The sequence below is a fragment of the Cotesia typhae genome, unplaced genomic scaffold, assembly GCF_013202065.1.
Source record: "Cotesia typhae breed Kobodo isofemale line unplaced genomic scaffold, CoteBio_Ctyphae scaffold_91, whole genome shotgun sequence".
NCBI classification, from domain to species: Eukaryota; Metazoa; Arthropoda; class Insecta; order Hymenoptera; family Braconidae; genus Cotesia; species Cotesia typhae.
In genome coordinates this window covers 616,755-632,700 of record NW_027423781.1, presented here as the reverse complement: position 1 = coordinate 632,700, position 15,946 = coordinate 616,755, and the positions used below count along the sequence as shown (strand labels likewise).

Below are 15,946 nucleotides of genomic sequence, written 5' to 3'. Positions count from 1 at the left end.
TTTTTATTAGAATTTCATACGCGCTGTAATTTCTCCGGTGACCTTGAATTTTTGGCGCGTGCGCAAACTGATTTTTTTTTAATCTGCGCATGCGCAGTTAGATTTTATTTTTGGCGCCCCAATTTGACAGTTCTTAATTTTGTGACAGTTTAGTTAGAAGTAATTTGACAATTTTTTTTTAGTTTATTTAACAAAAAAATTTGTTTTTAATAATTGTAATAAATAAATTTATTTTTTTACAAAATTAACACTTGCAATTTTTTAAAATCTTTAACTTTTACAGTAGCAATTTTTCATAAAAATAATTACATAAATTCAATAAAAAAAAAAAAAAAAAAAAAAAAAATATGTGACATTTAAAATTAAATGTTTATTCAATATGTTAATTTATTGATCTATTTACCTATTATTTAGCAGCAACTGTCTGTTGACTGTAAATGCATCAAAATAAATTCTAAAAATATCTTTAATAATTATAACAAAAAGTATATTGAACACTTGACATCTTTAGTCAGTTATCTTTAGTTATCCAACAGACAGTTAAGTCCTAAAATATTTTTCTTCCAAAATGTATCATTTTATTTTTATTATTTCAACAGTCCTTTTCTTTCCAAGTATGTTAAAAAATTATTTCATAAAATTTTTGATTAAAAAATAATTAATTATATTATTTTCAGATCAATCATTTGGATTTTTTGGATATTCCAAGCGTCGTTAGTTTTTTTTTTTAAATATAAAAAATAAAAAAAAAATTTTTTTTTAATTTCTTTTAATTAAAATTGTGCTTAATATAGACCAACATAACTGGCCGAGAGAATTCAAAGACTGTGGAGGAAAATTGCAATCTCCGATTGAATTGTCGCCATTCAAGGCAATCCTATTACCTTTGCCATCATTGGAATTATTTGGTTATCATAATTATTTACCACGATTGTCGGTTGTTAATAATGGACACTCCGGTAATATTTAAAAAAATTAATTATTAATTAAAAAAAAATTAATTATTAATTTTTTTATAAAAATTGTATTAAAAATTAATTTTGTATTTTTAAAAAATTTTTTTTAGTGTCTTTAAATGTAGAAAAAAATAATTTAAATGCATATGGAAAAAAATTACCTTTTATTTTTGGTTCGGTGCTGAATGATGATGAAGAATTTGAATTCAGTGGATTACATTTTCACTGGGGATTAAAAAATAGTCGAGGATCCGAGCATGTTGTCAATGGAATCAGGTAAAGTTATTTTTTTTTTTAAATAAATTTTTTTTTTCTTGTTCTAAATTTTCTGAAAAAAAAATATATGAATAAATAACTAAAATAAATAAATAAATAAAATTTATGAATAATTATTCTTACGACAGATATCCAATGGAAATGCACATAATACACAGGAACAAATTATATGCTGATATTGAAGAAGCGCAGGGTCATAAGAATGGTTTAGTAGTTCTCGGAATTTTTTTCCAAGTAATTACAATTATATATAACAATAATAATATATACTTAGAAAAAAAAATTAACTTGATTCATAAAAAAATTTTTTGAATCAAGAAAATTAATTAAAACAGTTTATTGTCTTTAATCAAGTTAATTTTTTTAAGTACAATAATAATAATAATAATAATAATAATAATAATAATAATAATAATAAAGTTGCAGGACGATGATAACAACAACTTGAATTCAATACTAAAAAATTTCCAGTCATTGAAATGGATTGACAGTCAATTAAAACTGAATGTATCACTAACATTAAAATCATTACTACCCGACATTGACACATATTATTCATATAAAGGCTCGCTTACGACTCCGCCGTGTAGTGAAGCTGTAACTTGGATAATCTTCACGAACCCCGTCGCTATTTCTTTCAAGCAGTTGAACAAGTTTCGTTCGCTGTCCAACGGCGAAGATATCCTCGGTGATAATTACAGGAGCATCCAAGATTTAGGTAAACGAAAAATTTACCTAAGAAAATTAACTGACGACTTTGCTAGTAATTATGAATCATTAAATATTAATACCAGTAGCTTAGAATGGTTTTGGGAGTAAAAAAAAATTTTTGAAGAAAAATTGCCATTTTTAAGAAAAAGTTTTTTTTATCAGTGTATAGAATAAAATTTTATTTTCATTAAAATGACAAAATTTCTTCACTTAAATATTTTAATATTTAAAGTGTTTATTCAAGTAAATAGTATTTGTTAATTTTTAAATTTAATTACAAAACAATGGAGGCTATGTTTAAAAAACAAATAAAAAAAAAGTTATTTGACTAGTTACCGCCAAAATATTCAAATAAATTTTTTTTATGACCTTAACTAGTCAAAAACTTTTTCTGAATACATATGATATTTATATTCTTCAATATAAACACTAATAATAATTATAATTATTATTATTATATAATATATAATTTTTTTCGTTATTGTACAGGCCTTGTTTTCACCTCTTTTCTTAAAACTTCCTGAGACAAAACTATACTTCAACAAAATGGCCGCCGTGCCACTCTCAAAATGGCCGTAAAAATTCTTAACCATAAAAAAAATAAATAACCTCAAAAACATATATAAAAAAACTAAAACAAAAATATGCGCGCTTTTAAAAGTTTGTGCAAAGTAAAAAAAAAAAAAAATAAAAAATGGCAGTCCCGTAGAAGAAAAAACATTTTACGACTCAATTTTTTCTATTTTATCCCTGATAATATTAAAAATCTGATGTTTAACCGCGAGGTCGCTGATGAGAATGATTTTCCCGGCAGCATCGGATCCAAACAACCCTCCAAGTTTTTTCTTCCTGGCCTCTTTAACGGAGATCTGAACTCCCTTATCAATAATCCTGGGCTCAGTGATTTCCTGCCAGGTGTATCCCCACTCAAGCTTCCAGCCTCCGAAGAGGTCGCTGTGCTCAATATACGCGATCCTCTTATCGGTCATAAGCAGTACGTCTTTCCCGACGAAGGTATGATGAAAGTAAACGTCAGTATTGGCGTACTTACCTTTCTCCAGATCAAACAAAATTTTGTTTCCCTCAGCCTCAGTGTAAATGAAGGGCCGCACCAAGCAATCAGGCCTGAGGAACCTCGGAGGCCTGACCCGCTTGACTTCCTCAGAAAGCTCCGTAGCGCGCCTGACAGCTCCGAAGGATCCACTGGCAAAGTCAATCGCTCCAGCAGTGGGCCTTGTGACTAGTCCCACCATTCCTTTCCCGAAGCCCTTGAAGAACCCTTCAACTCCTTCTTCCTTGGCCCCGGAAATGGGCTTCATCACCACTCCAGTGACTCCATCAACGAATCCCATCACCAGTCCCTTGCCACTTCTTGCTAATCCTTCCTGCAAGTTAGCGGGCTGCTTGTTAAGGGCTTCCTGGCGCTTCCGCTGGTAATCCTTGTCAAAGGTCAGCGCCGCGAGTCCTTTGCCCATAGCTCCGGTTATTTTAGACACTGCACCAGCCATGCCTCCAACAGTGTGACCCAGCATGCTTCTGACTCCCAGAAGAAGCCCTTCAGCGAATTCACCAGGTCCTTGGATCGCTCCTTGGAAGGGCTCGTAAAACAAATCCTCAACTCCTTTCATCGCTCCTACGACCAGCCCGTAGGGATTCCCGATTACATCCAGCCCCAGGACCAGGACATACAGCTGCTTGATGCCCTGGCCGGTGTAATGACTAGTTGCTTCACTGATCAGCTGGTTGTTGGTCATAAAAACATAGTCTCGCTCAAAGTACCCGAACTTGAAGACAATGTCGTTGATGTCTGTCAAAGTGACGCCGATTCCTTGAAGGAGGACATTCAGGAACTGAGGAACAGCACTGGGACCACCACCTCCGCCAGTCATTGAGAAGCTCACGTGGATTTTAAGAGGAGAGAAGTGCAAGAGGTCAAAGAAATTCTTTTGCTCGGCTGTGGTGATCATTGCGACGTGGTAGATTAGCGGTTCATCAACCAGCTTCATGTCTACTGCGAATAATCTTGTCTCTTCAGCATCATTAACCTGTAAGAGAATCGTTTGTTATTATTATTATTATTATTATTATTATTATTTTAAACTCTATTTTTTTTTTCGGGAAACAACGTATTTTTACGTTACAAACCTCATTAGCTTCAAAGAAGGTCATCAGCGCGTTGATGAACCCAATATCGACCTTGATATGAAACTCCTGGATGAGGAACTTGAAGTACCTGAATTGCTGGACAGTGCTGTGCTCCAGAAGCCTCTTGACTAAGCTAAGCTCCGCAAAGGGTTTGATGACCGAATTAGCCACACTCTTCGGCGGAGGAACCGGCGCTAAGATCACCGGAAAGACACACTCGGCAAGTTGATTGTCGATCTGGAGCCTGTTAATTTTAGCGTGTAGCTGGACTTGGTGGACAGAGCTTCGGTACTGGATCCAGAGCCCGGTTTGGAAGGTGCGCCGTATGTACCTCCTGTGAGGCCGCAGCATCTCCATGTTCTGGAAGTCAACCATGAGTTTGGGCTCGAGCATCACCCGGTAAGGCGGCTCAGTCCCGAGCTGGACTTCCCGTAGGTACTTCTGGTAGCCTTCTTCAATCACCAGGACCTCGGAGGAGGTCAGAGGCTTCCAGCGGCTGCCAATGGTCTTCCTGGTCTCCCAGATGATCCCCGAGCTGGCGATTCTCAGGTAGAGCAGCTCAGCTCGGGTTAAATTATTGACCAAAGAAAGTCCCACTCCGTGGATGTTTAGAGTGATCTCCTGGTCGATGACCTCCAGGTCGCCGACCAGCTGGCAGTCTTCGGCGATTTTAAGGTTGTTGGTGAACAGAAGCACCCGCTGGAACCCGTCCAAGAAGGAGACGTAGAAGATCTCTTCCTCGATCTCAGGAAGGGTGAAAGCACCCAAATTGTCCTTGCGGAGGTCGTTCTCGATCTCCTTTTTGCTGTTGTCCTCCCAGAGCAGCTTCCGAGGTCCCGAGGGGTTCTCCCAGGTGTAGAACATCCTGTTTAAGGACTGCAGGCTCCGGATGTTCATCGAGCCTTTTTCATAAAGGTCCACTGTGTAGGGAGTGTGATTTATGATCAGCGCTGGAGCGTTTCCTGGAGAATAAGCCGATAGCGAGATGTAAGTCCCACCTTCGTTGATCTGGATGTCGACGTTGATCCCTCCGTACTTGTTGTCAAGCTTCAGAAGAGTCGTGTGCACCTCGGTGTAGACGAACGCTGCTGTTTTCTCCGGAGCTCCCGCTGCCATCGCGATCAGCATCTTCCGCGACTGGTCAGACTCCGGCCAGAGGGCTTTTACTTCTCCGGGAGGGACTCGCATTACTGGGCTTGCTGGCCGGTAAGCCTCCTGGCACTCGATGAGGAAGTCTGAGTTGTTGATCAGGATGAAGAACGGTGTGAAGGTTATCTGTTTGGTTAGCGAGTTGTAGGTCAGTTGGTTGTGGACGCCCAGGTGGTAATCTGTTCCGTTGTAACGGCAGACTACGACTCCTTTGCTTCCGGCGACGTCGATTGGGAATTTATCCGACCAGTCTCCGTCCTCGACGCGGACCATCGCTTTTTTCTTCCCGAAGAATGCCTTGGAGCGAAACGAGAACAGAATCGGGCCCTTGTAAGATTCTGGGTGGTAGATCACGTTCAGGTAGTCCTCGGGGTTCTGAAAGAAGAAAAAGAAGTTAGTGGAGGAAAGGGTCTTGTTATAATAGTCTTCTTGGTGAAGCCATGCATGATAGAAGAAGCAGTTTTAAAATTTAATGGTTTTTAATTTGTTGGAAAAAAAAGATTAGATCTGTCTAGTCTCGTAATTGGATGCTTGTAATCTAGTGGAATTTTTAATATCTTTATATTGCAGATTAAATGCTATTAATTAGATAAGTAAGCTAATTTTTAATTAATTAATAGAAAATAAAAATCTTCTAATCGATTAAAAAAATCAATTATTAGAGCAGAAGCAAAAAATATTTAAATTAAATTATTTCGATGCCCCAGCACTAGATTTGAGTTATAAATCTGGTCAGCTCTAAACTTTTTTTCCTGGGTAATCTAAAAAATAAAGTCAGTAATCGTGTTTGTTAGTCTATCTAAGCCCAACACCAATCCTCTGGATGTCCTGTATTAAATAACAGGGTGATTAAATTAGCAAAGAAATTAACACTTAATCTAATAAATAATAAAGTCACCGATTTCCCCTTATGCTCGGAATTTTGACCCTGTCGTCTTCGTCGCCGCATACATAATTTCTGAAATACATTGGATCTCCTATACACCCATATTTAACAAACTATTCATTTATATATCAAAATAATATGTAATTAAATTGATTAATTTAATGCCAAAGCGTCGCCAATAATTAAACAATTTTTTTTTTTTTTTTTTTTTTTTTATTTAAAAATTAATTATTTAATCTACCTTGAATGAACTCGTCTCTTTGCCACCTTTACTCGATTTCTGTAATAAAATTATTTTTAAAAACCCCCTGCATTTATATTTATATAAATTGTCATGCATAATTTTAATTATTGAAGAAAATCATGCGAAAATAATTTTTTTTTCCTAATTGATAAAATAATAATTAGTTACAGAAATAAAAATGCGAGAAAGAAAAATCAAGCTGCTGTAAATAAAGAATTAATTAGTTGTAATTACAATATAATAAAAATTAAATCTGTAAAATAATTAATTTTTTTTTTTTAATGTGATGTAATAAAATAAATTACTATTTTTTTTTTTTTTTTTAATTTTTAAACAAAATTAATTTTATGGTTTTATTAAATAAATACTTACGCGGTAGGCCAACATTAATCCTGTTTTATTAAGCATCCAGAAGGGACAATAAAGCGCCATTACGACAGACCCATGTTTAAATGAACAGTGCATTCCTAAATCCATAATTACTTTTGAAGGACTGTCGAATGATTCGAAAGACCAAACGGAAAATTCGGGAGGATTTGCCACGATGTCGCCTTTACATGACCAGTCTTTTTCAAGATACTGCGAAAGCTGTAAAATATTTTTTTTTTTTTTTTTTTTTTTTTTTTTATTTTAATTAAATATTAAAATTATGAAATATCTGCCAAGTTAATTTTCATAAAAATTTAAACAATTAATAAAATTACCTTGATAATAATATTTGAATTATTAGAGTCAACAGTCGGTAGTTGTATCGTAGTACTAGCTTTAACAATTTTTTCTTCCACCATACCAGGCAATATTATAATAATATCAATTGGTAGGAAATTTTTCAAATAAACTGACGGATACAAATGTATATTATAAATAGTACTTGACATTGTATGACGTGTTGTATTTTCAAAATACACTTGTTCTATTTCACCAACGACCTGTAAAAATTTTTTAAATGAATTAATAATTCAAAATTTTTCGAAAAAAAATTTCAAAAGCAAAAAAAAAAAAAAAATTAAAAATACATGCGAACCATTTAATTTAATTTTGTAAAAATTTTATTTTTTTTTCTCTTAAATTAATTAATTGTTAACTTTAAAAGCAACTAATCTACCTCCGAGCAATTAACAGATACCTGAAGTGGAGATTTGAAGTTTATCGTTGAGTTAATAGTTTTATCAGAATAATTAAAATTGAATAGATTTTTTATTTTCGACGACCAATTGAAAAAATTACAGAGTAAAGATATGTTATTGTTATTGTAAAGTATACAAGCGATTGCAACCGTGGTGAAAAAAATCTAAAATATTCGCGTGTCTTTTTTAGAGTATCAATAAATGAAATATCATTAATAGGGAGCCTTAATGGACGGTCCCTTATTATCTATCTATAAACTAATTAACCTGCATATAAAAGGGTTCCTTGGACTGCTTATTCCTGGGCTCGCACTTGAGCAATTTAGTCATACTCAGTGTCTTCTGTAGATCCTTCCACACAAAGGGTTCAACAGACACCATGTAGCCATCAACACTGAAGAACAGCCAGTAAATATTAGTCGGCGTATAAACAGCATCCAAAGGCAAGCTGAGTTTTTCATCCGGCTTAACAATTCCAACGCACTCAACTTCATTGCCCCGTTTGGTCATATAATAAACAGAAATAGTCTCAGTAAAATGATTATGAACTTGCAAGACACTCCTCAAGCTGACAACAGTGCTTCCATTTTCGACAACAACATCTGAGATGATTCCCCACTCCTCCGAGCTCTCCTTCCTGTACTTCAACGAGAAGAACCTTTTATCCGCCCTGAGAACAGGGATCACCAGCTGATTGTCAATCCCATCAAAATTAATCATCAAATTGTAGTCATTGTTCATCTGGACAGAAGTTCTCATCTGTTCAAGCATAACGGAGTCTCTTTTATCGACCAGCGGCGCCAGTTGTATCGTAGCGGCAGTTTCCAGAACTACTTCTCTGTACTTATCGTCTTCTTTGCCCTCAGGCTGCAAGTTTTTATCCAAAATAATAAAATTACTCGCTTGGAGGTCTAAAGTCAGCTTGAGACCGGTCTCGTTCTTCAGAACATAAGGAGCGAGCCTAGGAACCGAGTACGTGGCGTCCATAGCGCTGGTGAAAGCCTTGCTGAGCTGTTCCATAACCTCAAAACAAGTTTTAGTGACAGTGATCTCCAAATTATCCGAGGAATCAATGTCAATGCTCATCCTGGACTGATGCAAGTCCTCTGGCTCGCTTTCGCAGCTCGGAGAGACAGCACTAGCGCCTCTGGAGTCCGGAGTGAGATCGTGGAACTGAATCTTGCTCTTGAGTTCCCAGGAACTAGAGTTTCGCTCGCCGTTTTGCCCCACTACCTCCACGGGCTCGATTAGCGGCTCCCAAAGGGCGAGCCTGCTGTTGTAATACGCCATTATCACTGAAATGCTCGCCTCTATGCTCATTGTTCTAGTGCTCCAGTCATTAACACTGCTCTGGAACCCTAAATTGAGCATCAGCATCGGCAGAGTCTTGTTCCCAACCCCCGCTTCCAGCGTCAGAAGAATATTAGGCGCTGATACGATCGCCAGCTCGGGTTTGTAGGCCACCACGCTGTCTTCCACGAAGTTAAGTTCCTCGAACGCCTCAGTGGCGACCTCTGTCTTCAGGAACCAGTACTCTGACTCATCATAGGGCGTGATCAGCCATAAGCCCTGATGAGATGGATCCGGCCTGATAAACTGATCGGCTTCTTCATCGCTGGAGGTCAGTCCTCGCATCACGCGGCTCAGGATCTCTATTACTCCCGGAGATACCGACACGTGGATGTCGGTACAGGAGACGTCCACATGCAGGCCTTTGTTTTCTGGAGTGGAACCTGCGATGCTCACGCTGAAGGGCTTCAGGACTTGATAGACTGAATCTGCGCGCTTTTTGGGATTGTAAATCCCAGTGAGGACTGATAGCTCATTAACCGAGCCGTTTATCACCTGATGGTCACCTATCAGCCGGACTTTGATCACCAACTCGGTGTTCATCACGATGCAGTTGCAGTCAATGTTATCCATGTCTTCCATCAGGATAATATCAGGCTTTTCAATGTGAAGGTTCAGCGTTATCATCGACTGATTATTAGCTGCGGCTTTCTTCTTTACTTCGCTGTACTTCTGAACGGTTACCTGCGGATTTTAATGATTTTTTTTAATAAATATACCCTTTTCTCGGAGAATCAAGTACCCTGATAGCCAGCGCTTTCTCAGTAAGTGTTGACTTCCAGCAGTTACGGTTAATTTATACATCAAGTTGGCGGTAATTCTTCTCTCAACAACAGTTGTAAGCAAATTGACGGAAATCTACAGCCGCAACTTGAATACAAGTTAACAATCAAACTTGTAGTTAAATTTCCTTTCAACTTTACTACAATTTGAAGGGATTACTTGTACAGCAAGTTTTGGCGTCTATTTGCAGAGTAAGTTATAGGTAACTAATAGGTAATCGCTCTCTTTGCCAACTCTTTCCGTCAAGTTTGCTTCAAATTGCGGACGTAGATTGACAGTAAGTTATAGGTAAGGTGGCTATCAGGGTATGCCTGAAACTTACCTGCGGTTGTGTTTGCACTGCTTGGATGGTAAAGAAATCCTTTATCTTCAGTAGGTAATCTAGCGACACAATAATACTGAAGGAGAAGACTTTTACGTCAATGAAGATGTCATTGACACTCTGCCTGATAGTCACGTCCAACATGCTGCGCTTAGAGTTCTCCTCGGCGTCCGTCAGAGGATTGGTTCGCTCCATGATCCGGGTCAGCTGACCCTGCCGGTTCTGCCTTTTGTCATCTAGGGTGCAGTTCATCAGTAGCACAGAGGTCGCTAGCAGTCCGTCGGCGAAAATTGTCCCCTTGACTGCGAAGTGAGTCAGCCCGAACTGAGCAAGGTTATTTTCCGGCAAATGCAGCGGAGAAGTTTTGCTCTCCAGAAGCTTGGATCCACCGGTAAAGAGATTTATCACGAAGCTGTCCATAATAAACTCGAACTTGACTGAAGCTCGGGCTGATTTCTGTCCTTCGGAGCTCTGCCGTTCGGTAATTTGAACGTCGACTTCTCTGACGCTGGTTCTTTGAATCTCTTTGCGCTCTCGGGCAGTTTCTTTCTGAGCTGGAGTTTCATCAGACTCATTGAGGTTCTCTTCCAGAACTTTGAGGATCATCGCGTAGTCCTGCTTGCTGAGTAGCACTTCTATCTGCTTGAGCCTGCCGTACATGTCGATGTCGGGGATAGAAGTGTACCAGGATGATAAGTTCCTCTTTATCAGCAGTCCGAAGCTCACTGGTTGCACCAGAAGGATTTCGTTCTCCATCTGAAAATTATCAGTCAATCTCACGCGTGAAAGCTTCAAATTAGCGAGCTCTATTTTCATTTCGTCGACTATTGGAGCCTCTTCTTCTTCAACGGTTAGCGTTTTCAGGCTGTTGTAAATTGTGAGCTCTCCCATGTCTAGCATCAGACAGTGCTCGGATTTAGAATTCATTGGAACGTAGATTACAGGCGCTTTTAATTGTATTGAAAGTTCTACTCGCGTCGCGGACGCTTGAGCGTCTTTTATGTTGGTCTTAGCGACCTCTGCGGCTGCGGCTGAAGCTTCGGCGATTGCCTCCTGTGCTGCTTGGAAGTTGTTCAGGAAGTTCATCACTCGAGACACAAAGTCGTTGAGGAACACGACACGATGGCACCCCATGTTTATTTTTATCGACATGTTGTTCTTGTTTTCATGTGCTTCGACGTTGTAAATCACCGCTTGAACTTGCAAGGATTCTCCACTTTCTACCGAGACTATGTTGTTGTAAATTGACTTCGGGTTCAAGTCCTGGATTATTATTGACGTAAGGTTTACGTTTGCTTGAGAGTAAGACACCTGGAAAAAAAAAATTTTTTTGAAACTATTTTAGAAAAATATTTAGTGCTTTTATTTTATTTAAAATCTACTTTACTTTACAAAAAAAGTCGATTATTTATTTTAAATAATAAAAAAAAATTAATATAGTTCTTAAATTCTCTGTAAGATGGCGTTGCGCACCGGAAATAGTACTACGTCACTGGCCCGCCAAAATTCAAATTTAAAAAATTTAAGCATACCTTCATAATATACCCCGTAGTGATCCCTTGAATCAAGAACGCACTAATTTCCTGTTTCTCATTGGCAATCTTCAAACTAATAGTTCCAAATTTGGCTTTTATCTTCAAATCGATGCACTCTACAACGACTTTCTTGCTCCTGCTTTTGGCTTTTTTCTGCTGATCTTTGAAAAATATCGAGGTGTCTTCCTGGATCGTAGAAAGTTGAGAAAACTTATCTCTAGTGGTCGCAACTCTAGATTCCAATGAACTGCGCGGGGTGACCTTGTCCTGGACTTCGTTGACATACTTCAGGACGCTAATCAGCGACTCCTGGTGCAGAAGAATATCCAGGGTGGTAAACTCAAGCCTAAGAAGATTAACCACCGAGCCGTGGCGGGTCGTAAATTCCGGCGAGCGTCTGTTCACAGCCATGAAGTTCAGGACGATCAGATAAACTTGGTGTCCAGAGGTCATCGGCGTGTTTATCATAAATATCTCCTCGTCTTTGTGATACTGCGTCACCTGGATTCCACCCAATCTCAGCTTGATGTCCTGCTCATAGCTACGCGTTGTCATTTCAGCTTCTACTTTCAAGACCTAAAATTTATTATCAATTATCAATTAAATTAAATTACGCAAGAGCAATAAATAAATAATATTTATAATTACCTCAACTTTTATAAACGGCTTGACTTCCTCAGTTTTGAAGACCGTCAAAGTGAGCTCCTGCATCACGAATTTCGCCTCTAGATCAGTAGTTTGCACGATAACGTCCTCGGTAGCTTCGACAACCGGTTTCGCGAGCTCCTTGACATAATTGATCGACAGCTGCGACATGGATTTAGCAAGAGGCATAGGCTGGATCTCAGACTCATCATCAGGGAAGGGAATACTCTGGACAATAGAAACGGCCTCCAGGAGCCGATTGCCGGGGATGCAGAGCGCCAAAGAAGGCAACTCTCCGATGATCCTCATTTTGGGCAGAACCGGGTCGTCAGTCACTAGGCACTTGTGGAACTGAATTTCCAGGGTAGTAGGCTGCAGGATCACCATCGGGCTGGAGGATATGGATAGTCCGACTCTCCAGTCCTCGTCTTTTGTCACCACCAGCGCTTGGAAGTTGACAATTTTTAGCGCGAACCGGTCGTAAGAATGCTCACGCAGGTGCGTTATGATGTCTTCCTCGCTCTTACCCATACTGACCAGCTGCCGCACTGACTGCGAGGACATCTCGTCTTTTGGCTTCTCCAGAGTGTGTATTTTAAGGCTTCCGAGGTTTATCACGATCATCGACTCCTTCTCGCGGTAGAATCCATTCCGCGGGACAATTAATTGAGATGCTTCAAAATCTACTTGGATGTCCAGTTGAGAGTGTTTTTGGATCGCGTACTCGAGTCCTAAGGCTGACATTTCCTTCAAGCCTTCCAATCGTTCTGCAGCCGCCTGCTGGATCTGATTTAGTGCTGACTGGTTTGAGACCTGAAAAAAACATTTTTTTTTTTTAATTGTTTTTTTCTAAAAAAAATTACAAAAAATAAAACTTAAAAAAAAAAAAAAAAAAATTTTAATTTAATAAATAAAAATAACACCAACCTTGAATAATTTAACCAATTCAATTATCGTCTGGGCATCATATACAAAATGAACGGACTTAGAATTAACAATAACTCTATCCCCACAAGATTTATCCAGCGGATTCTGTTCATAGCTAACATTAAAAAGAACATCCGAGTGTTCATGTTCACTAAGAACCAACGAGGGTATTTTATTCGCCTGCTTGACCCCAAGCATCCGCATCTCTTTCAGCGAAATAGTAACAAAAATAGAATTAGCAGCAGGCCTGAGTTTGAACGCGCTGCGTACGCCATTTAGCGCGACATCCAGAATACTGGGATCATCTTTATCCGTATCAGAAACAATAATCTGCAATCCATGAAGATAGAACATCATATCCACCATTTCATAGTGCTCTGGATAGTGAGCAGGAGCAGAATTTTCCTGATAATCAATAGCTCTGTACAATTTCTCCTTTTCCCCGGGTGTCATAGCATCTTGGAACCGCTTCATGATAGCAGCCGCAGAATTAAGTTCCTCTTCTTCTTTCTGCTGAGAGGAACCCCAGAGGAATCCGAACCACCCTCGCTCAGCCTTGATGTTCTTCTGCTTCTCAGCGAGTCGCTCGACCTCCAATTCTATTTGCTGGCGGATCACAACGAGGTTAAAAAGATCCAAATGTCGCTCGCAGTGCGTCAGCCGCTCCTCTATCGCCGAAACAGGCTTTTTAGAGGTTAATTTAATTTGGTAAACTTCCGCGTACTCCCGACAGAGGTCGCGGTGCTGCTTCATGTGCGCCCAGTTCCAGTTGCGACGACATCTAATGACGTGTTCCTCTAACACGCATTTATACGCAAACTTCCACCAGTCTTTGTAGTACCCGCGGTAGCTTGGAACATCGGGCCGGAACTTGCGGAACGGCGTTGCCTTCTTCGCTCTGTCAAGACCTTCGCCGAGCTGCAGCAAGGTGGCGTACTGCCGCTTGGTCAATCCAATCCTCAGCTTCTCCATTTCAAGGTCAAGCCAGACTTTTGGAATTTGGTAGTTGCTGCCGTCAGTTTCAGGCTTGGGGTTGAGCTTCAGCTTGGCTTTGACGTTTATGGGCCCCAGAAGATACTGGTAGTCCGGAGGAATGTTCTCCGTGGTCGCTATCGAGTCGTGGAACAGCTTCAAGTAGGCGCTAGAGGTTTGTTTGCTGAACTGCATCAGACTCGGATTTAAATAAATAGATAACCCGTCCAGGGTCAGAAGCTTGAAGATCTGCGGGATCGAGTACATGTCCTTCATGTTCTCCGTGGTCATCCACGAGGTGTTGCACGACTCCAGAGCTAGCCGGTTTAGTGTCAAGCCGATCGCGAACTCGTGTGGCTTGAAGGTCACGTGGTCCTCGTAGCGCACGTGGATGCTCTTTATTTCCACGTGGATGTTCTTTATCATACGCGCTAGGAGTTTTTCCAGCATAGAGTCGTCGATTTTTTCCGCCTGCTTAGACTGCTCCAGCAGCTGCTTGTTCTTCTCGATCCGCGCAAACTCCGCGCGCTTCGCGTCCAAAGAGTACTTTGCTTCTTTCTCCGGGTCATATTTTACTTGGCTTGATGGGACTATCAGCAAGTAGAGTTCCTCGATTATGCAGTCAATTTGCCCGTTCCAGATGTCCTTGAACGGGATTTTTAGAATTAGTTTGCCTGGAATTAAAAATTTTGAATTTATATTTATTATAGGGTTTTTTTTTTTTTTTAAGATTTATTTTAATTTTTTTTACCTAATCGACCATATTCGAGCTTTATTGGGAGATCCAAGACATCTAAAGCACTTTCTTTTATCAAAAGATCTTTGAGGATGACATCACCTAAAATAATTAAATAAAATCATTAACAAAAAAATTTTTTTTTAAAATTACATGGATTAAAATTATAAATTTATTTTTTTTTTCAAAATTAATTTGATAAAAATATCAGCCTAATAAAATAAAAAAAATCGGAGCATTAAATATTTTTCAATCAAGTTTTAATTGACGAAATTTATATTAATTAAATTTAAATAATAAAAATAAATAAGTAGAGTTGAATGATAAATAAAATAATTTATAGAATTATGTCATCATTCGAATATTATGTAGCCCGTAATATAAAATCTATAAATAGCTCATGACAATAATGAGGATGACATCATAGTATATATCACACAGATACTGACCAGTTGACATACATAAAAATTAATATTTACCTTTAAAAACAAAATTATTAATTATTGATATGATTTTTATTTATTTTTATTTTCATTTCTAATTTTTTCTTTACTTCTAATTTAATTATTTTTATTATTTCTAAACTTAAATCAAATGTAAAATTATTATATTATATAATTAATTTAATTTTAAATATAAATAAAATAAAAAATAGGATTATTTAAAAATAAATAAATTATTAATGAAATTAAAATTAGCCGACAGCGAAAAATTTTTATTTTTTTTGTTTTATTTTATTTTATTTTATTTTATTTTTTTTTTTAATTGAATTAAAAATAAAAAAAAATTTTTTTTAAGTTTAAATGTCGGTTAGCTTAATTTATGATATTTAATTTAACTGTCACTTGACAATTTTTTAATTTTAATCAAATATCTGCTAAATTAATTTTCATTTTAATTTTTATAAATTATTAAAATTACTTACCGCCCCACAAGCTTAATTTTAATTGCTTGTAATCCAAATTTTCGACATACTCTCCCAAAATTTTGTTTAATAATTCCGTGACAATTGATTCAAAAACCATTTTTGTAAATTATTTTAATTAATTCAATTTTTAATTGAATTAAACACTTAAAACAAATTTTTTTTTTAATTAAAAATTAACCTCAAAAAATATTTAAAAAAAAAAAAATAATTATTTACTATTAATAATTAGTATTTTCACAGCTGATAATTAAATT

At 37.7% G+C, this 15,946-nt stretch overlaps 2 protein-coding genes across 6 annotated transcripts; one reads left to right on the top strand and one right to left on the bottom strand.

Moving 5' to 3' along the window:
- Positions 1–112: 112 nt before the first annotated feature.
- Positions 113–2,639, top strand: LOC141537635 (carbonic anhydrase 2). 3 transcript variants are annotated; one of them, XM_074258747.1, is made up of 7 exons: positions 113–159; positions 415–614; positions 678–713; positions 795–959; positions 1,067–1,232; positions 1,361–1,466; positions 1,653–2,639. In XM_074258747.1, exons 2-7 carry the CDS (start codon positions 569–571, stop codon positions 2,049–2,051), a joined length of 918 nt encoding a protein of 305 aa, XP_074114848.1. In that variant the 5' UTR covers positions 113–159; positions 415–568; the 3' UTR covers positions 2,052–2,639. The 3 variants fall into 3 exon arrangements, with proteins under 3 accessions (XP_074114848.1, XP_074114849.1, XP_074114847.1); XM_074258748.1 differs by lacking the exon at positions 113–159 and having other exon boundaries at positions 310–614; positions 1,659–2,639; XM_074258746.1 differs by lacking the exon at positions 113–159 and having other exon boundaries at positions 310–614.
- A 25-nt stretch (positions 2,640–2,664) lies between these two features.
- Positions 2,665–15,900, bottom strand: Vps13 (vacuolar protein sorting 13C). Of its 3 annotated transcripts, XM_074258741.1 has the most exons (13): positions 15,690–15,900; positions 14,780–14,866; positions 13,057–14,702; positions 12,133–12,942; positions 11,482–12,060; positions 9,950–11,260; positions 7,762–9,528; positions 7,072–7,296; positions 6,740–6,955; positions 6,365–6,403; positions 6,136–6,195; positions 4,089–5,612; positions 2,665–3,988 (listed from the first exon to the last, which is right to left on the bottom strand). In XM_074258741.1, the coding sequence occupies exons 1-13, from the start codon at positions 15,787–15,789 to the stop codon at positions 2,666–2,668; spliced, it is 9,687 nt and encodes a 3,228-aa protein (XP_074114842.1). In that variant the 5' UTR covers positions 15,790–15,900; the 3' UTR covers position 2,665. The 3 variants fall into 3 exon arrangements, with proteins under 3 accessions (XP_074114842.1, XP_074114843.1, XP_074114845.1); XM_074258742.1 differs by lacking the exon at positions 6,136–6,195 and having other exon boundaries at positions 15,690–15,899; XM_074258744.1 differs by lacking the exons at positions 6,136–6,195; positions 6,365–6,403 and having other exon boundaries at positions 15,690–15,898.
- Between the last annotated feature and the right edge of the window lie 46 nt (positions 15,901–15,946).